The sequence below is a fragment of the Cyprinodon tularosa genome, unplaced genomic scaffold, assembly GCF_016077235.1.
Source record: "Cyprinodon tularosa strain WSP-4 unplaced genomic scaffold, ASM1607723v1 ctg327, whole genome shotgun sequence".
Classification (NCBI taxonomy): Eukaryota; Metazoa; Chordata; class Actinopteri; order Cyprinodontiformes; family Cyprinodontidae; genus Cyprinodon; species Cyprinodon tularosa.
Genome location: NW_024039038.1, coordinates 520,431 through 541,361, shown reverse-complemented (window position 1 = coordinate 541,361; position 20,931 = coordinate 520,431). Strand labels below are relative to the sequence as shown.

The window sequence follows — 20,931 nt, the reverse complement described above, 5'->3', positions numbered from 1 at the left end:
CAGGAATCAGTTAATCTATGTGTAATCTGAGCACCTCTTTACTAGTTCAACAAACCAAAAACAAGCAATCTAATTTCCTGTCAACTGAGTTGTTGTCAAACACCACATTAAATCAGTATGACTGAAGCATGTGGAACTAATTTGAAGTAAAGCCTCAAAATGCAGTTTCTTTTAAAGGTATACTGTGTAAAAAGTAGATTAAAAGTATAAAGTAGGTCAATTATAATTACATGGTTTTAGACATGGTCACTGTGGCTGTTATCAATGATATGCTGGATATTAGTAGCCATAAAAAATCTGATAGAAGGTAGAGGAGACACAATTTGAAGCCATTCAATAGGACTGATAACTGTTTATAAGGCCATTTCATGGTTATCACATGCAAAACGAATGGTGAGAGCTAACCAAGATAACCAGAGAATCACTTCTTAATCCCTTAACTGGGTTTCTTAAAAGAGCCTTTAGGACATCTCAGCAGATGTTAATGCTATTTATTCTAACTTCATACTGTTGTTATCTATATTACCTGGCCTGGTGCTCTTCTTCTGCAAAAGTCACACTCTTCAAAACTACCGTAAATTCTCTAATATAGGCCCGGGCCTTTATTTCACTCAAGTGCATCGCGGTCCAGGCCTTTATTGGATAGAGGCCAGAATTAGAGACAGGCCTCTATTGCTATTTGAGCAAAACAGACTACCAGTGGAATGAATAAAAATGAGATTTTGTGTCTATTTGAACCTATAAAACACTAGGTTCATTTATTGAAAAAGTACAGTTACCATGTCTCGCTTGGTTTGAAGTAAAAAAAAATAAAAAATCCTCCAATTCTGTTTAATTCTCCTCCTCAGTTTCCTCCTCCTCTTCATCTCTCCCTTTAATCTCCTCATCACTCGCGCTCCTCCTGTTCTGCTGCGTGTCTGTTCTCTTCCTCGCGCAGACGGGCAGCAGTCGGCCTGCAGTCCAGCTGCGCAGGGCTGTGGTACTTGTATGTTACTTACTACCACAAGTATAATGTTGAGGTATGCCCAGAAAAAACGTTTATAGCCCCGGCCTGTATTAGAGACCGGCCATTATTTACCTCCTCTGACAGCGAGACCGGCCAATGTTAGAGTCCCGGCCGCTATTGGAATACAGGCCAATATTAGAGAATTTACAGTATTTATCTTATTTTCAAATAACTTTCCTACACTACTTGCATTGTTCATTCCAAATTATATATTCCCAGACATATAACTGTCAAGCTGTGTGTTGCTCCTTAACATAAAAACAAATTCATTGTAGGAATAAAACACTAATTTGCAACAAATTGTGCTCTGAAAATGGGTTAAATTGCAAAATTTTCATAGAAAAAAAACCAAAAACATACAAACATCTCTCTAAATGTTATCCAAATAAATTTATTTACCAATCAGTACAAGAATCCATCCATCCACTTTCTAACACACTTATCCCGAGTGGGGTCTTGAGGGGTGCTGGTGCCTATCTCCAGCAATCATTGGGCAAGAGCAAGGGTGTAACTTTGTGTTGAAAGTTGGTGGGGACGGCTCATAAGGAAAGGGAGCTACCTTTTTTGTTGGAAAGGATAAAGCCAAAAAAATGTGAATAACATTTATTCATTTAATGCTTACTGTTGAAAACATAATTGTTACAATATTCACTTATATATTTTGTGCAAAAAATATCACATAAATCTAAACAGACAGTACAAAGCAAAGAAATCAAATATATCAATTTTGTAGAACATTTATTGGCGGTCAATTTTAGGTCAATTTTTAAAATTAATTTACTTTTAAACCAGGACTCGGACAAGATCTTATGGGGCCTTAAGCAGAATATGATTAAGCAACTCTGTCTTTCTGTCAAGAACATCCACCAGCAGGGTATCCAGGGGGGGATTTACCATTAGGCAATGCTAGGCAGTTGCCTAGTATTGCCTAATGGTAAAGGAATACAACTATTCCTTATTTGTGCACATTAATTATGTTTTTGATAAAAATCCTTTGGCTAAAATGCCATCAGAATGCTGATAAATAGAGAGGAAAAAGGGACAAGAAGAGAGGGACAAAACCTAGAACAAATAATGGATGTCTATTCTATTAACATTTCTCTATCTGTAGAATTGGTCTGTTTTATGGGTTTTCTTCTCAGGGGACCCCCTGCCTGTCTTTGCCTAGGGCCCCAAATTTCCTAAATCCGCCCCTGAGGGTATCAATACTGATTTGATAGAATCTGGGAGAGCGAACTATGTTCAACCATCCATTTTCTTTAACCTTATCCCTCAGTGGGATCAGGAGGTGCTGGTGCATATCTCTAGCCACGTTCTGGGTGAGAGGTGGGATCACCCTGGACAGGTCACCAGTCTGTCGCAGTATGTTCAACCAGCTTAAAAGTAATCGGTAATCAGATTTATTATTTGCACTTTTATTAAGTGAACTTTCTAACTCCCTTAAATCTGAAATTCCAATGCCAAAATTGTTTAAATCTTTTATCTTTGGACCCCCTGCAGAGTGACTTCACACCTGCAGGATCCTATCCTTACCTTCCTGCTAGATTGCAAAAAGCAGCTTGCTCATGAGTTGTCAACATAACACGCTAAATCTTAAATGTACGTGTACATATAAAAGAAAAAGGGGCGCAGTGCTTGCTACTGAATGGCAACACTATCAAGGTCAGGAAAAAGTTTTAAGTAAAGCCGGGATTAAAACAGTAGCTACAAGAAGCTTCAAATAAAAGGCGTTCTTTATGTTCAACCTAAACACCAACTCCGATAGACCATCAGTAGAGCAGGTGTTTGAATTAATTAATCACCGCTGCGAAAGCTTATAGCAGTGAAAGCTAATATACCACAGTCATCACTTAATAAACGCAAAATAAACAACCCTCTAAAAACGGAAAACTGTAATAGACTGAAAGTCCTGTTTTTTATGTGGGAAATTATTTGCGTGTGTTTTGGTATAATTCTGATATATTGGCGCTGTTGTCTGTTTCTATGGCAACGATACTGAATGTAGTGTAGCTTAGAGACCTGCACGGGTCGAGTTTTACCAACCCGCACCCGCCCGAACCCGTTAGGATGACTACCGAACCCGACCCGTCACCCGCGGATATCTTCAATTCAAATCCGAACCCGACCCGACCCGTTGATATTTAACCCGCAACCCGACCCGTTAACACATCATAGGCTATTGTACGCTGCGCTGCACCCAGTGCCTGATTGATATAACATTTCTGATGTCCATAACAACACACACGCATAAAAAAAAAATCACCAACTACCCGCCCGCACTAAAAAAATATCCGCCCGACCCGTTTATTTTTATTTATGTATTTTTCGCGGGTACCCGACCCGTTGCAGGACTCTAGTGTAGCTGACATAACAGGGCCGGAAAAAAGTGGTTTGAGTTTTTTTTCCAACGGTTCAGTTATATTTTAAATACGGTATTAACTTATTTTTACACTATTCTCTATTCTTTTACTACTTTAAGTCTCTCCTGACTAAAATTAGGTCTTAATATTTCCACAAGTCCCTCTCACCTGCAAGTCTGAGTCCACTGCTGTCCCTGAATGGGTTAGCATTGTTGGAGGGAAGCGACAGGTGTTATGGGGAGAGGGCGGAGGGGGGTGATGGGGAGAAAGCGAGAGGCAACAGATTCTTTTTTCTGAGTTTTTTTGTCGGGGTTTGTGGACGGTGAGCAGCGGGGAGAACTTTTTTTATTTTCTTTCTGAGGAGCGGCATGAATGGGGTTTTAATCAGATATACACAGCACCGAAAGCAAAATACGTGTACAAAATATTGGTGGGGACTGTCCCCCTACCGGTCAAGATTGGTGGGGACATGTCCACACCAGTCCTTAAGGAAGTTACGCCTATGGGCAAGAGGCAGGGTACACCTTGGACAGGTTGCCAGTCCATCGCAGGGCAACACAGAGACAAACAGGACCATTCACACACATACTCACACCTAAGGAGACTGTAGAGAAGCAAATTAACCTAACAGTCATGTTTTTGGACTGTGGGAGGAAGCTGGAGTACCCGGAGAGAACCCACACATGCTCAGGGAGCAGAAACACCCTGGGCCGGGAATCGAACCCAGAACCTTCTCAATGTCGCAGTGCTACCCACTGCGACATTGAGCAGCAGCCCCCGGTACAGGAATATTTTAATTAAATTTTTTTATTTTAAATTATTTTATTTATGGGGGCTATTTTAATGCCATAAACAAATCACATTAAAATTATTTTTTACTTCTATAAATAGAACCATCAAAACTGCAGTTTAAATACATTTATGAATCAGTCTCTGCCTCTAATTATTTAGATTTACCACATATACTTTGTGCTCATATGAAAACAGTTTAAAAAAATGAGAGAAAGTAATTGGCTTTTGTTCTCTGCTATTCCTTGTTATTGTGATTGGTTGAGCTCGTGATGACTCATATTACCAAACAAATAAAGTATGCATAATAACAGATTCTAATTTGTCTTAACTTAGTCTGTCAGAGTCTCTGTTATAGACAGTCTTTATGGGGTCAGGATGGGAAAGCTGGTCAACCTGTTTAAGGCACTGTTTCTGCATCTTTGGATTTTATTTAGCATTCTTCTAATTGTTTTCTCAGGTTTTTGTTATAGTATTAGAAAAAGGAACATTCTGAATATAGAAAAAGGAGCTGAGGAAACAGAAAACACCATGAAAGAGAATGATATGCAAATTGAGGAATTTAGTGTTAATGAATTTACTTCACCTCAGTGTGTAAAAATAGGAGATAATAAGCCTTTAGCCTTGCAGATGAATGGTGATGTTGTCATAGGAGGGATTTTCCCTTTGCACTATTTGGTACCTGAGCTTCAGCCCAACTACCAAGACAAACCCCCAATCACAGTTTGCAATGGGTAAGTGAAGAGTATTTGATTTAATTACATTTAAATAACATTTCTCTGTGCTGTCCTTTTGTAATGTTTAACAAATTGACAAATGTTTAACACTTGGAAAATACGTGCCCCCTTTTTGTCTAGATTTGATCAAAGAGCTTTCCGTTGGATGATGACTATGGTGTTTGCTGTTGAGGAAATAAACAACCATTCAAGCCTATTACCAGATGTTAAACTTGGCTATCAAATCTTAGACAGCTGTGACAATGTCCACAGCAGTTTGCAGGCTCTTTTCTCTTTAATTAGTTTCCCTGAGTCTGTGACCAGTGGGAACCAAATATGGAAAGTGAAAAACACAATAAATTTGGCAAATGAAAAAATATCTGGAAGAGAAGGTTTAAAGTCAGATGACAGGAGACCAAACTTATCATTGACACAGGAGGAATCACCTAGATGTCTGTCTGGTTCTCCAATACCTGTTGTCATTGGTCTTGCATCCTCCTCCCCAACTAGAGCTGTAGCTCAAGTTCTTGGCTCTTTCAATATCCCGCTGGTAAGAAAAGCAAAGAAAAAGAATAATATAATGCCTAGATTTTTTTTGTGTGTGTGTGTTTTTTTTTAATATTTAGATGTTATGATAACCTATGTCTCATCTTAGGTGAGTTATTTTGCAACTTGCACCTGTCTTAGTGACAAACGTGTGTATCCATCATTTTTGCGTACTGTGCCAAATGATCTTTTTCAAGTCAGAGGTCTTGTACAGCTGGTTACATTCTTAGGATGGCTCTGGGTGGGCACAATAGGGACTATGGTAAGATTAGGCTTTCCTTCAAATTTCCCAAATTTCAATAATTGTTTAACGTAAACTACTAAACACTTATAATTTCTCGTATAGGATGACTACAGTCAGTATGGAATACAAGCATTTTCAAATCACTTTAGACACAGAGGTGGATGTGTGGCATTTCATCTCACTATTCCAAAATCACCAACAGAGGCTGAGATAGGAGAAATGGCAAATATACTGCAGATGTCAACTGCACATGTTGTGGTGGTTTTTGCAACAGAGGGACAGCTATTTGATCTGTTTATAGAAGTAAGTCTCTCTGTTGATATGCAGAATACAGAAGATAGTCAGATAATTTTAGGACGACCAAAGCTCAGAACATGAATTTGATTTTCTTTGTTGCTAACCCGTACGTTTCTGTACCCATATTTTTCAGCTTACTCGTAGGAATGTAACAGGTATTCAGTGGATAGCCAGTGAAGCCTGGGTAACTGCTAGCCTCCTAACATTTCCAAACTTCCACAGCCTTTTAGAGGGAACGCTTGGCTTTTCCTTCCTTGGAGTCAGTATCCCCGGATTGAAAGAGTTCCTTCTGAATGTCCGTCCCTCTCCCAAACAAGGAATGGAATTCATCAACATGTTCTGGGAAGAGCAGTTTGGCTGTCAACTCAGTTATGATGGAAACAAAGCTAATGCAAATAAGACAGATCCACTCAAAGGGCCATCTTACGATCATCCTGATGCTGTAAAAAATCCTTTGTGTACAGGTTTAGAAGACCTGAGTCTCACATCAAGTAGTTACACTGATGTATCTCAGGTCAGAATATCCTACAATGTGTATAAGGCTGTATATGCCATTGCCCATGCTCTACACGCCTTACTTAACTGTGATTCAGCAGAAAATGAGGGACGGTGTGATAAATACACAAAATTCACTCAAGGGCAGGCATGTGAAATTACTTATTAAAAGCAAATCGTTGCTCATTTTAAATGAATATGTGTGACTTTTTCTTTTTTTTTCCCAACTAGTTGCTGTACCATCTGAAGAAAGGGAATTTCACAAATCAGTTTCAGGAGAGAGTTTACTTTGATACTAAAGGAGAGCCAGTCCCTTTATACGACATTGTTAACTGGCAGAAGGACAGCAAAGGGAAAATCAGGTTGGTACATTCCTTTTTGACTAGAATTTCTTTTTTCCAGCCCACCAGGGTCTAGATCAATTATCAGGAAGTTTCTTTTATGTGTCTTATCCTTTTATTATCCCAATCCCTGCATCTTCGCCATTTGAAATGAGACCCATCTTAATTTTATTGAACTTATCATGTCATCAACAGATTTGTTAAAGTTGGAGATTATGATGGTTCAGCTCCACAAGCACAACAACTGAGGATAAATGAAAGCACTATTGTATGGACAGGAGGCTTGTTACAGGTATGTCAAATGTGATTTTTACATTTAGAAAATTCTAATCAATGAATTTGCTTTAAAATGTTTGAAGAGGATACAGAAACACTGTGGTTATCCTTTAGGTGCCTGTTTCTCAGTGCAGTGCTCCATGTCCCCCTGGCAGCAGACAGGCCAGACTTCCAGGAAGACCTCATTGTTGCTTTGATTGTCTGCCTTGTGCAGATGGAGAGATAAGCAACAAGTCAGGTAGAAAACTCTTATTTTGTAATTTATATATATATATATATATATATATATATATATATATATATATATATATATATATATATATATACTCCAAACATAATCTGACTCCTGGCAGATCTAGATGTATACTTATATTTTAATTTAATTGGGAAGTTTGTTTCTGATTGGAAATAGGAAAGGTAATTTGTGACCTGAGCTTGGAGTGAGAGTTCAAGAACTAATAGCAAAATCCCTATTTTAAATCATAAATTAACAGACTATTTTGATACATTTTCTAATTTCTTTAAATATATTGTCTTATATGAAAATGAGCAGATTATGTCCCTGTCATCTATTCCTAAATATGTCTGATACCACCAACTTCTTTTATGCTCCAATGAGAGTCTGGTGTTAGCCGATACTGATACAATACTTTTTTTGGAAATGCACTTAATGTGTTCGTTAAATGTAAGAAATCATTTTACTGCTCCAAAAAAATGGTTTTCTAATTCACTCGCCAGAATTATAAGTGTAGTTCTATACAGTAAATCTATACAGTATCCATCTAGAATGGGTCTTGTGGACAATGTTTGCAAAAGGGAGGGACATTCAATACAATTTTCAAGCTCATTGGGTAAATTACCAAGTGGCACCCGCTTCCCATTTCAAGATTTAAGTCACATTAGAAGCTCTGTCGTATTACATTCTGGATTTGTTTCACAACAAGCAGAGTTTAATGATAAACCAAATCAATTTAGGAGGAACTTGCAAACATATTTCCCATCCACAAAGGCACAAATTGTATCATTCTGGTTATATATAAAAAAAGAAAGACACAGGTATTTCAGCTAAAACAGACTGAATAAAAGGTGTCAAACATGTCACCAACAGCACATAATTGTTCTGTAATTATTTTAAAAAGGTTTTAAAATAGTTACAGAACAAACCTTTTTTATGGATGTGACTCCAACTACAACAGTGCTTAGTGCCATTTATAGCTTTGAATATTCTCACTTTGTAACTGCAACCTTTGTAAACTGTAACCTGCTTTCTGTCTAGCAACAGTAGTACCTATACTCTCCTCCTCTGTCCCCATCATTGATTCAGCATATTCAAAGTTGTGGTTCAATCTACCGTGTGTTAAAATGACTTTTCACTGTTCACACAAACATTGAAGATTGTGGTTTGGCTATTTGTGAAGCCAAAACAACTCATCAGCAAAAGATGATCTGCCACTGTTTGTTCAGGCAGCGCATCAGACTGTACATGGGATTACATACTGATTCATTACACACTTACCAGGCGGAAGAAAAGGTAGATCCTATTAAATGGTCGCATTTTCTTGTTAATGTGCTTGACCTAAAAATGAATGAAATTAGAATGTGAGAATCGATTTAGAGCCTTTGTCTGCTATCTTAGGTATCCATATTTTTGTATCAATCTGCACGTCACAAAATGTATATGCATTTCTTCAAGAGTGAGAAACTCAAAGTGTGGTTTGTGAACGTGTGCATTTGCTCAAATGCGTGTCACACGATCAATGCGTGAGAGTTGACAGCCTTTGGTGACTTAAAATATAGTAAGACAATGAAAAATTAACATCAGTTTGAGTGGAAGAACTCTAATATATGCCTGGCTTGCTGTTGTCATGCTCATCTCTATCAAAACGGGGAAATCCTACTATCAGGGTCTCACCTGCAGGCAATCAGCAGGTGTTGCTGCTTGTGTAACTGATTGTCTGTTGTGTATAAGAAATTGGTTTATAATGGCAAACTGCTACTGTTGCTGAAACTACATCCATATGAAAGCAAATATATACAAGTCAAATTTTCATGCATGCTATCGAAAGAAAACAGAAAGTGGTTAATTAACACTGGTTGCATTTTTCTCCTAAAACATGAATTTAATACTACTGAAAATAATATGAATTATGTTTCTATTTATATTATACTAAACAATATGGTGCCATTTTTTTTTAAATCTCCGCTTACTAGCCTGATTTTAATTTTTTTTGTTTGTTTCATTACCTCTCAATAATTTATTCTTGGTTAAAGAGCTCTGTGTCTTTAATGTTGGTGCCGAACCCCTATACTGAGGCTACTTTTAAAATTCTCAAACAGATTCAAATAACATTTTAAATGGAAATTTAAAAAACATCATCATTTTCAGTCATAAAAGAAATAAAAAGATTAATTCAAAACCTTAATCTGCCAGGGGTATATATGTTTTAATTTTATTTAATTTTATATAATTTATGCTACATAAATTTGGTATAATATTAATCAAGCATTAAGACTATATAAATAATTTATCTAATAATATTTTCTGTGTCCCCAAAGGCTCCACTGAATGCATTAAATGCCCAGACTCCTACTGGTCCGACAAAGACAAAGTGAAATGTGTCGCAGGGATTGAGGAGTTCCTGTCTTTCAGTGAGACCATGGGAATCATCCTGGTTGTACTAACCTTGCTTGGGGTCATTTTGACAATCATCATTACTGTGATCTTCCATTGTTTCCGCACTACCCCTATTGTGAAGGCCAACAACTCAGAAATAAGTTTCTTGCTTCTTCTGTCACTTAAGCTATGTTTTCTCTGTTCCCTGGTGTTTATTGGCCAACCCTCAGCTTGGACATGTATGCTTCGCCAGGCGGCATTTGGGATTAGCTTTGTTATCTGTTTGTCCTGTCTGCTGGTAAAAACTGTTGTGGTGCTTTTGGCTTTTCGAGCTAATATACCAAGCTCCAAGGGTCCGAAGCTGTTTGGTCCATCCCAACAAAGGACTATGATATTCTGCACAACAACTCCTCAGGTAGAAAACATAAACAGCTGTGCTAACCCTAAACAGATTATTGTCATCGTTAATATTGTAATAATATTTTTGTTGCTCTTTGTTCTCTCAGATTTGTCTGTGTGTTGGTTGGCTTTTGGGGGCACCACCCTTTCCTATCCGGAATCTCACATACCAAGCTTCATATGGAAAAGTAAGCAGAGAAAGTCATAACATTAATCCTGTAAAATGCAATTCTAACAATCCAGTATTGTTCATGTAATAATTTTGTTTCATTAATTTCCCTAATTAGATTATTTTGGAGTGTAAGGAGCCATGGCCACTTGGTTTTTACCTACTCCTAAGCTACATTGGCCTGCTTGCTTTTTTGTGCCTTCTCTTGGCATTCCTCGGACGAAAGCTGCCAGATACGTTTAACGAAGCCAAGCTCATCACCTTCAGTATGTTGATTTTCTGGGCAGTGTGGCTCTGTTTTATCCCAGCTTATGTTAGTTCACCTGGAAAGTTTTCAGTAGCTGTCGAAATATTTGCAATATTAGCCTCCAGTTTTGGTCTGTTGTTATGTATATTTCTGCCCAAATGTTACATAATTCTGCTGCATCCTGAAAGGAATACAAGAAAAGGTATGACTGGAAAATATAATAGATATACACCATAGTTTGTGCATTAGTTCTTTATCAAGAAAACAAAATTTCTTCCTTTCACAGTGACTATTTCAAATGAATAACATCTATAAGTCACATTTGGGTGATAATTCCTTTTTGACTGAAATAAAAAATAAGAAATTTGTGTCATTGATTGTTTAAATATTTTGGGGGGCAGTTTTCTACCTCATTATGGAAATATATGATTTTTTTTTATCATTTTTGGATTAACAGTCAGCTTTCTTTATGTTTCTAAATGGGTTACTTGTTTCTTACATGCTTTGTTTCACATCATTAGGCATATTTTTAACATACATTATAGATAAGAATAATTCTAGTTCTCGTCATATGATACCAGAAGTTAGATTTGGAGAATAGGTTTTGTAGAAAAAAACCTCCGAACAGGAAACTTTGGGTGATGTTATAAAGTGAGGATACATTCCAAGACCCTGTCACTGAGAGGGGACCCCAAAAGATATATTCCACTATGTATTTAGAATATAATCAGAAAATTCCAGCTGGACATTGGGAACTGCTGACACTTGCCTGATCCTGTTCACCTGAACAACCAATTTAAGTGGAGACACCACTATGAAGCTTTCTACAAGAATGGGCAGAAAGAGCAGACTGTACTTCATACGGAAGCTTAGGTCCCTCAGTGTTTGCAAGGGGATGCTGCATATCTTCTTTAAGTCTATTAGTTGCTTTACAACTAAAATGCTTCTTAATAAATTGTTTTTTAATACATCTTACTTGGAAAGTAAGATGTATTAAAAAAGGCTGCCACAGTGGCATCAGTGCTATTGGTATTAATCTGAACAGTTATCATATCATCTTATGCCAGGTTAGGTTATTTCAATAAAATGATGAATTAATTTCTTGTAAAGTTTCTTATTATTTATTTAAAAATACTATACAAATTAAATGCTTAATTAATATTTAAGTCATCACTTCCATCAACGTAAGCTTTAATGTTTTAATCTTTCTCCCTGAAGTGGAGGTAATGTCCTCAAACTTTGCTTGTGTCTCATCTCACTGAAACTTCATTTACATAGCATTCAATTATGTTTTTACACCACATTCTTCAAGCCGAAAAGTTTTTCAATTATTTGTTTTTACTTTGTTGAATTACTATTAGAACAAATTATTCATGATTTTTTTTTAACAATTAAAGTTATTATAATTATAGTGGGATTTAATTTATTTTTTAGCTGTTTTGATAAATTCAGTGGTCCAATAGATATTTTATCCATTTTCTTAACACTACATCCATTTGGGCACGTTATCATGGGGCAACGTTTGATGGAACTAAAGGTATTTGATTAAATATTCAATATGTTTATGTATATAATTGAACTACAGTAAATGTTTTATTGATTAATATCAATCAAAATCCATTCTAACAAAGCCATTAATAAACCACAATGTGTCTCCATAAATAATAGACCAATTATCTTTTTGAAGAAGAAGAATTTGATCTTATTGAGGCATTTAAAAAGATACATACATTTCACAATTCTTTGTTTTGGTACATTTTATTTTGTCACTCACATAATTAATATCACATTACCCTGGTTAAAACAAATAGACATTGAACCAACAATAAATGATAAAACAATTTTAATGGATTAGAAATAGACTGAAAAGATTCTTGAAAAACTAACATTACTAATTAGAAATGTCAAGAACTTATTTTTAAAAAGGTGTGATTTACATTTATTCTTTACCTAGAAGGTGCTGCTTTGTATTTTTTTCTGGTTTCAGCAGAATAATGTAACATTTGAGAGCAAACAAACAAAACAATAATCCAAAACTGGAGGCCAAAATGGCAAATGACTCAACTGCATCTGCATAGTTTCCGGGGGCACTTATATAAGCAGGAACGAAAGCAAGCCACACAGTGGAGAAGATTAACATGCTAAAGGTTATATATTTGGCCTCGTTGAAGTTTCCAGGTAACTTGCGAGCCAGAAATGCCAGCAAAAAGCAAAGACATGCCTGGAGACCAATGTATCCTAAAACACACCAAAAGGCAAAGCTTGACCCAACACTACACTCTAGTATAATCTTTGAGCGCTCATAATTAGTATTTCGTATTGGATAAGGGGGAGCATCAATTAGCCAGGAGGCACAGATAACTACCTGTACAAGAGTGCAGCTGAAAATAATGACACGCTGCTGCTTGGGTCCTAACCACTTCATAATGTTGTCCCCTGGCCTGGTGGCAGTGAAAGCAGCCAAAACAACCAGGGTTTTTCCCAAGATGCAGGAGATGCAAAGTGAAAATGTAATGCTAAAGGCAGTGTGACGAAGCATGCATGACCAGACTGTGGGTTCTCCAATAAAAACAAGAGAACATAGGAAACACAGTATTAGGGCAAACAGAATTAAAAAACTGAGTTCTGAATTATTCATTCGAACAACTGCTGTATTTCTATGGTAGAAAAACACAACAAAAACACCAATAGTCAGCGAAGCACCCACTACTGAGATGACTGTCAGAGGTATACCCAACGCATCATAGGCCAAGAACTCCACCCTCTTGGGGATGCATGCTGTTCTCTCTTGGTTTGACCAGAAGTCTTCAGGACAAAACATGCACTCTAATGAATCTACCAAAAATAGATTTGAAGAGGAAAACTTATAATTAAAATACTACATTACTGTAACTGATATTACGACAGCCCTATTTTTTTGTCTTACCTGTCTGATTACTAATTTTGCCACTATCACATGGTACACAGTCAAAACAGCATACAGGCTGCCCACGACGGACAGCTTTCCTGAAACCTGGAGGGCAGCTGGGACTGCAGACAGACACTGGCACCTAAACAAGACCAAACAAATCCAAGTTTTTAAAACTAACCCTAATGTGTTGTTTTGAGATAAAATATGCCTTCCTACCCATCGAAATACAGACATAATAACATATAAAGTATACAGTATTTTATTTCTAGGGCTTTACTTCTTATGCATAAATAAAACATACCATTTTTTTTTAGGGATTTTACAAATGTGCGGTGTGCAGTAGTGTACAAGATGTCACCATGCCCATATGTATTCAGCCAAATACCTTATATGAATCGAAAAACAGATGTTAAATATGAAGTGCCTCCCTAACTTATTAGTTAACAGAACCATTTCAATAGGTATTGGTTTTCTGGAGGAATTTAGTTAATGTAGAGCAACTTTTCTCTCTTACCTTACATCTAATTTCCTTACTTGATCAAAGTTTTACAGCTGTTATTTATGCACAACTTTCTTAGGTTCCCACCTCAGCGACCATTGCTCCACATTGTTTCTCTCTTTTTCCGACTGTTAGCTGTTTTAAATCCTTTCTTAAAACCCAACTGTTTGCACATACTTTTTTTTTTTTTTATGTATTCCTTGTATTGTATTCCTTGTTTTTATATGATTGTTGTGAAGCACTTTGGCCAGCAATGTTGTTGTAAATGTACTATATAAATAAAGTTGACCTTGACCTTTTCCAACCTTTGTGTTGAGTTATGGTTCTTTAGGACTAATCTTTCTGTAGCTTAAAGGGATAGTTCGGTATTTTTGACATGAATCTGTATGGCATCCCAATCACCAGCGGCATGCAATCACACTGACTTACCCCTGGCAGCGCCCTGTGAGCAGAGTTATCGTCCAGTTTTGGTCAAGCCGAAAGTAGTCCTGCAGGTTTTTAGGAACAGCGAAATAAAACTTTTCTCTTCCCAAAACAAACCAAACCAATTGATAACGACGTGTGACTTTTTCCACTACAAAGTTTTTGGGATGCGAAAATATCACTCTTTTGAACACATAATGTTTTGGGAAGAGAAAAGTTTTATTTCGCTGTTCCTAAAAACCTGCAGGACTACTTTCGGCTTGACCAAAACTGGACGATAACTCTGCTCACAGGACGCTGCCAGGGGTAAGTCAGTGTGATTGCATGCCGCTGGTGATGGGGATGCCATACAGATTCATGTCAAAAATACCGAACTATCCCTTTAAACCAAGGTTTAAATGTTATACAATAAAATATATTTTTTAATAATGGCAAAATAAAAGTTTTGCATTCATTCTGAGTCATTAAGGTCATCTTGAAACCTCTTGGGTTTTATTATAGAAGGTGAAGTCCTGACCCTAAATTAAGAAGCCAGTTTTACCTCAGAAGTTTTCTTCCAATATTTGCAGTGCTCACCACAGAACTATGGCATATGATAAACCCATAAGCTACAAACCTGTAAAACCAGTAAAAAACAAATCAAATAATCAACAGAAAAATGTTGAAGAAAAGTTTAAAGAACTACCTCTCCGTACCATAGTAAGAAATACAGTAGGAAAGCCTGTTTTTTGTCAAAGGAATATGTAAAGAAATAAAGTGATTGATATTATTCTATTTTGTATATTTTGGCTATTGAGAATCATATCTTGACCTTTACTTTTAGCATTTGGATTTAACAGGAATATCTGAAATCATATTATTTAGTCGACTTAAAAATGTGAACTGTTCATTAGCCTCAGAACGTAGTTTCACAATTAACATGCACTAAGATTTTTTTTTTGTCAATTTATGACATACAGTGTATGACAATTTGCTAAGAGCATGACCTGTGTCAGTTTTTAGATCTGGGACTGTAGAATCATAGAGGTATGGTTCACCTGCTGTCGATTTTCTTAGGATTTAGCTCTTTGTTATGATACTCATGCAAGGGGTCCAATTCATTTATTGCTTTAACAAAAATTTCTAGTTAATCTGTGTTGCTACTGCTGCCATTTGCTTTGCACTTTATCAGACTTCTTCTACAAGCATGTATTATATTTGGAGTTCATAGTAGTTACAGGTTTATTGTTATACCCAAGCTGGCTCAGGAGTGTATTATTGTCAGTTTGAGTAATATTACCTATTCCAGGTCAGGATCTTTCAGTAGATCATAATAAATATGGCCAGATCACAGAAGGAAAGTGAGGCTATTGGAGAAAGAGTAATGTATGGTACTTCTATGGCCATGTTTAAAAATATTATCTTTACTATGTAACGTCAAAGGGGTTCCTACCAGATCCAATCCATCCTATACACCTTACTCACCTCCATCTTAACCTACAGAACTTCAACAGTTGGCATCTGATGAAGGTAAAAACACAGTGTGAGCAGCTTGCCTCACTCTGATGACCTGCCCATATTATTCTTCCCTCCTGGATCAGCAGCTCTTCTCCATAAGGCTTAGTTCCGTCGAACAATCCCACGTTAACAAACTCAATGTTTCCAGTTGCGCCTCTCTGCCAGTTGATAATGTCATAGTATGGTACTGAGTCACCCTTCAGGTCAAAATTGACCTCCTCTCCAGCAATTTTGAACCTGACTTCTTGCAGGTAATACTGAAGCTGAAGCATTTTTAACAGAAGAAAGAAAAACAGTAAACCTAATTAGCTTTGCTACAAGGTTTATAATGAGATTTATATACAACATAACGTAAAGACATTTTTACTGTACCTGCCAGGGTAGAATATGGTTGCTCTGAGCACAAGAATTATTTTTAAAAGGCCCATTGCCAGGTTGACAAAGAAGGAGGTTGTGCAGGGAATAGGCAACTGCATAAACAGCCTTGTAGACATTGTAAGCCACTCTAGGACTCGACGTATTTGTGTAGGCTGAGTGCTGTTCCAACAAGACCTCTTTCCCTGAACACAAGGCCAATTTGTTGGCAAAGGATGCAAAAGGACTGCAGCCATACAGAGCCTCCCAAAGCTCACCCACCAGAGAATTATTGGGATATCTTTTAGGGTTGATTGTTTGCAGGTATTCACTGAGTTGAGCAATATGACCTTTTCTGATGCCAAACCCAATGGTGCCCCCCAGGTAGGGGTAAAATTCTCTTCCTGTAAAGACAGATGCTGTGATCCAGGCTTCACTTGCCACCCATTGGATTCCAGTAATGTTCTGCATCATGTAGTCTCTCAGGAAAGGTGTCATTTCCCCTTCAGCTGAAAATACCACCACTACCTTTGCCAAAGAGCTCCGCATTACCTGAAAAAGAAAAAGTAAAGATGATTGAGACCAAAAGAAAAATATTTTTTCTTTAAGACAACTCTTAACTTTTTAATACTTTTTTGTCTGTGAAAGTACATCAGAAAGTTACTAAAAATTAATGTAACTTTTAACATGCTTGTACCCCTGATAATGATTAAGTCGGGATAATTAAATTTACACTTTCTATGTCATTTTTAAATCAACCATTGTCTAGAAAAAAGTTTAGACTAGATTGAATTGTATATCTATTTCAGTCATTCTTCATAAATGCCAAATTTATCTAGAATATTTGAATTAGTTTCATGAGGTTATGTAGTAAATGAAAAAGTACATTAAAATACTAAAGGTCCTAAAATAAAGATCTTCAAACAGAAGATGACTAGATCCAATGTGTGTATAAAGTCATATAGAATTAAGTTTACTAACTGTGCAGTAGGGGTGTAACAGTACATACAAATCATGGTTATAAATCCACAGTTTGATATGCTTTAATCATATTTCAATCACGAACAAATTAATAAAACTGTGAGCTTTTTAAATAATCGAGAAATAACCATTAGATCTATTTCAATTATTAAGTTAACTTGATTTTTGGCATATGCTGAATCTTAATAAATTCAGAGTGTAGACTTGATCAGGGATTTGGTTGGATTATTTGTATAAATAAAGATGTAAGCCAGCAGAGTTAACACCTGATTGATTTGATGTAAAAATTGTCAGTTATTGTTAAGGCATTTCTAAAAGGAAAAGCTCCATATTCTAATATAAAATATGCTAAAATCAGTTTGGAGTTGTGTTGACATTTTGAAAAAAATAAAACAAACTTAAACAAACAAACAAAAAAACTAAAATTTAAAAAAGTCGTCAACAGATTAATCTGACTTGCTTTTTTAAGAGGCAGTGATCCCAAATTCCCATGTGATACTGTTATGTTTTATATGGCAATTTATTTCTTAATTTTGGTCGATACAATATAAGTTGGATATCGGACAAATGCCCCAAAGAAAACTGTCAAGAAAGCCAACAACAGAATCCTGAACCAATGTGTGTATATATATATATATATATATATATATATATATATATATATATATATATATATATATATATATATATATATATATATATATATATATATATATATATATATATATATATATATATATATGCAAAATTCATGAAACTCCTCCATTATACCATTTTATAAACAATAGTTTAAAAAAAACATACTTTTTAGTATAATCTCTCCCTCCTCGTATTTCATGACCCTTCCGTTTTTTTTTTTTTCATTACATCCTTTATTTTCTACTATTGACAGTTATATGTAAATAAACTTAAGCAGTTTAGTGATAACTGGAAAGCCTCTCTGTTTTCAATTGTAGTCACTTTTAAAGTTACACTGTAGAACTTTGCATTGTGCACTTAGTTTCACACACACAATTCTGAATATGTTTAGGTAGCTATATTTGTTCAGTATATGGCCACACCAAAATCCACAACCCTTTACCCCATTTTTTATCCCTTAATTTTATAAGAAAACATTTTTTTTTATTATTATTTACAACTTTTATGTTGTTTTATACAGTTTAAACTTTCTTTGGTATGTACAGCACTTTGTGGCAGCTGTGGTTGTTTTAAAGTGTTGTAAAAGTTTAGCTGAGTAGAGGGCCTACATGTTATATCACACCCCTATAGTAACTGCTAATATTTGGGAATAGACAATCCCACATATTTGAATTGACAATCAGCAAATGCTAAATAAATGCTTCATTAAAAATCTACCTGTATAATTTCCATTGCCCTTTGTGTGCTGTAGAGCAGAGGGATCATTTCTTGGTAAGCCACACAGACTTTGCTGCCCTCCAGTTCCCGCAGTAAGCCTTGCACTGCAAAGCGTCCATATTCATGATCTCCTCGAATAAGCCCAACCCAAGTCCAGTTAAAGTGTACCAGAAGTTGAGCAATGGCCTTCACCTTTATCACCCAAAAAAAAATAAAAAAATAAATTTCAAACAACAAAAGTATAAATGACAAAATCTTAGGAATTTTGTTTCAAAGCACATACATAAATTAGTACATTGGGACATAAGCAGCATTTGAAAAGAATGTTTTAAAAACTCATCTTCAACATTAACAGCCATATGACCTAACAATGTATGATTGATATAAGAAGGATGAAAGTTTTATTTAACTCATTTTTGTTCATTTAAAGTGTTACCTGGTAGTCATCATTAGGAATGACTCTGAAAAACGTGGGATGTTTCCTTCTGTCAGTAAAGCAGGCACACGATGAGAAGTAGCTGATCTGTGTTAAAAAGGAAAACCTATAGCACCGTCAAATAGAAAAAAAAAATATTAAAATGGTTAGAGAAAAAGAGATAGTTTTACCATTGGGATTCTAAATGCTTGCAGGAGTCTTGAAACCACAATGGACTGTGCAGATCCTGATTCTCCAATGACAGCAAGCATCGGAGAGGCACCTGTGCACATGGGAGAGTTTTCCTCACTAAGCCCATTTAGCACAGCCAGAGCAGCCCTCTGACCAGTCAGTGGATATGCACATGAATCAAAAATCTTATATCCCAGGGTATGATTGGCCAGTAGTTTTGAGCTCTGGTTTATCTCCTCCACTGCTAGCCTCATAGTCTGAACCCAACGGAAAGCCCTTGGATCAAATCTGTAGCTCAGCAAAGATACAACACAAAAATTGAAAAAAGTAGTTAGAGACAGAAATATTGGTGATACAGAATAAATGGCGGCTTGTACATGTGAGGAACTGTACTTTTCTTTTTCTTTATTGACAATTTCATTTTAAGTCTTAGTCTAATTGCAATCATATTCAGTAAATTAAACTATTTGTTCAGTTGATGTTGTTTTTCAGATACCTTTTAGGAATTACAGTGAATTAGCATGTATTAGATATCATTTTTATTCATCCTACTTTTCTATATTAAAACTTTTTATTGGTCTGATATAATATTCTAATATGTGTTTTCAGCACCTGTACTGTAAGCTATTAATCGTCGCAATGCAAAGAAATTTAAACATATCCATTTGTGTGTCTTTAATCTAGAATGTTTAGTCTGTGAATTGAAGTACTGAAATAAGTAATTTTTTTCAATAATCCACATTTTAAAAATATTTTTACATTTTTTTAAGACATCATGAGAATATATACATTCTGTAATTGCTATATTCTTACGCAAGTCCTCTTTGACAGTCTGTTCATGAATAATTAATGAAACTAGTTATGAACAAATCAAAGAACAATAAATCACTAACATAATATGATGACCAAATGATAATTATTCAGAAAAAAAACAAAAAAGAAAGATTACCTATCACCTGAACAGAAAAATTCTTTCATTAGCTCTTGAAACACTGGTTTATCTATCAGGTTCTTAGGTTCAATAAAGATCCTAAAAACAGCAAAACAAAAGCACCACCATTCTAACTAAAAAAAATATTTCTAGTAGTCTCACCCATTGCACTTTACTGGTTGTGGTCGGTAGGTGTAGTTCTGATCAGGCATTTCTTGGTTATAATGAAGGGGGAAAATCCCTCCAATAATGAAGTCACCTTTGGCAACAAAGCTTGGCTCAAAGCTGTTTTGGAGAAAACAGTCTCTGATTCCTGTTGCAGCTGAGGAGGTGTATCTGGAAACTGAGGAATTTATTAAAGACAAAACAATGACATAATAAAGCAAAGAAAAAAAAGCAAGTAGAGGCATACTGACATATATTCCCAAAACTAGAGAGAGCTAGCAATTAGGCAGTTTATATAGAGAATACAACCTTGCTTTTTTTTAAATGGGAATGTTGTGATTGGATATTTAGATGCTTTGCTTAATGACCTGAAGGTAATAATAAACAATGGAATAACAAAGCAATAATTGAATTTGGTTCTCCAATAAGCCAATCAACTGCAACTACATTTAAATTTATGTTTAACTTTATATGTCTGATTTTGTTTTTATTACTTATCGTTCTTACTGTGTGGCAGAAGAAGTCATTTGATTTAAGTAAGGTATTTAATGATTGTTTATATTCAGGAGTCCAGGCATTTTGTGAATAAATAAAGGGAACATATTTAAGATCCATAAACAAAGCAAACTATAAAACACAAAATAATTATATTATCAATAACAAAAAAGGAAAAAACTTCCAAATGTGTGATAACTAAGTAATAACCAA

General features: G+C 35.8%; 2 protein-coding genes across 2 annotated transcripts; one reads left to right on the top strand and one right to left on the bottom strand.

Annotated features, from left to right (window-relative positions):
• The first annotated feature begins 4,535 nt into the window (after positions 1-4,535).
• LOC119788819 (extracellular calcium-sensing receptor) lies at positions 4,536-10,737 on the top strand. The gene is made up of 11 exons (XM_038293465.1): positions 4,536-4,889; positions 5,013-5,421; positions 5,527-5,679; positions 5,764-5,964; positions 6,092-6,601; positions 6,685-6,815; positions 6,990-7,086; positions 7,185-7,308; positions 9,627-10,099; positions 10,191-10,271; positions 10,371-10,737. The coding sequence occupies exons 1-11, from the start codon at positions 4,687-4,689 to the stop codon at positions 10,734-10,736; spliced, it is 2,748 nt and encodes a 915-aa protein (XP_038149393.1). The 5' UTR covers positions 4,536-4,686; the 3' UTR covers position 10,737.
• Positions 10,738-12,262: 1,525 nt separating this feature from the next.
• Positions 12,263-20,471, bottom strand: LOC119788821 (extracellular calcium-sensing receptor-like). The gene is made up of 8 exons (XM_038293467.1): positions 20,221-20,471; positions 19,127-19,415; positions 18,957-19,043; positions 18,521-18,712; positions 16,202-16,735; positions 15,868-16,092; positions 13,426-13,549; positions 12,263-13,334 (listed from the first exon to the last, which is right to left on the bottom strand). Exons 1-8 carry the CDS (start codon positions 20,466-20,468, stop codon positions 12,439-12,441), a joined length of 2,595 nt encoding a protein of 864 aa, XP_038149395.1. The 5' UTR covers positions 20,469-20,471; the 3' UTR covers positions 12,263-12,438.
• Positions 20,472-20,931: the final 460 nt, after the last annotated feature.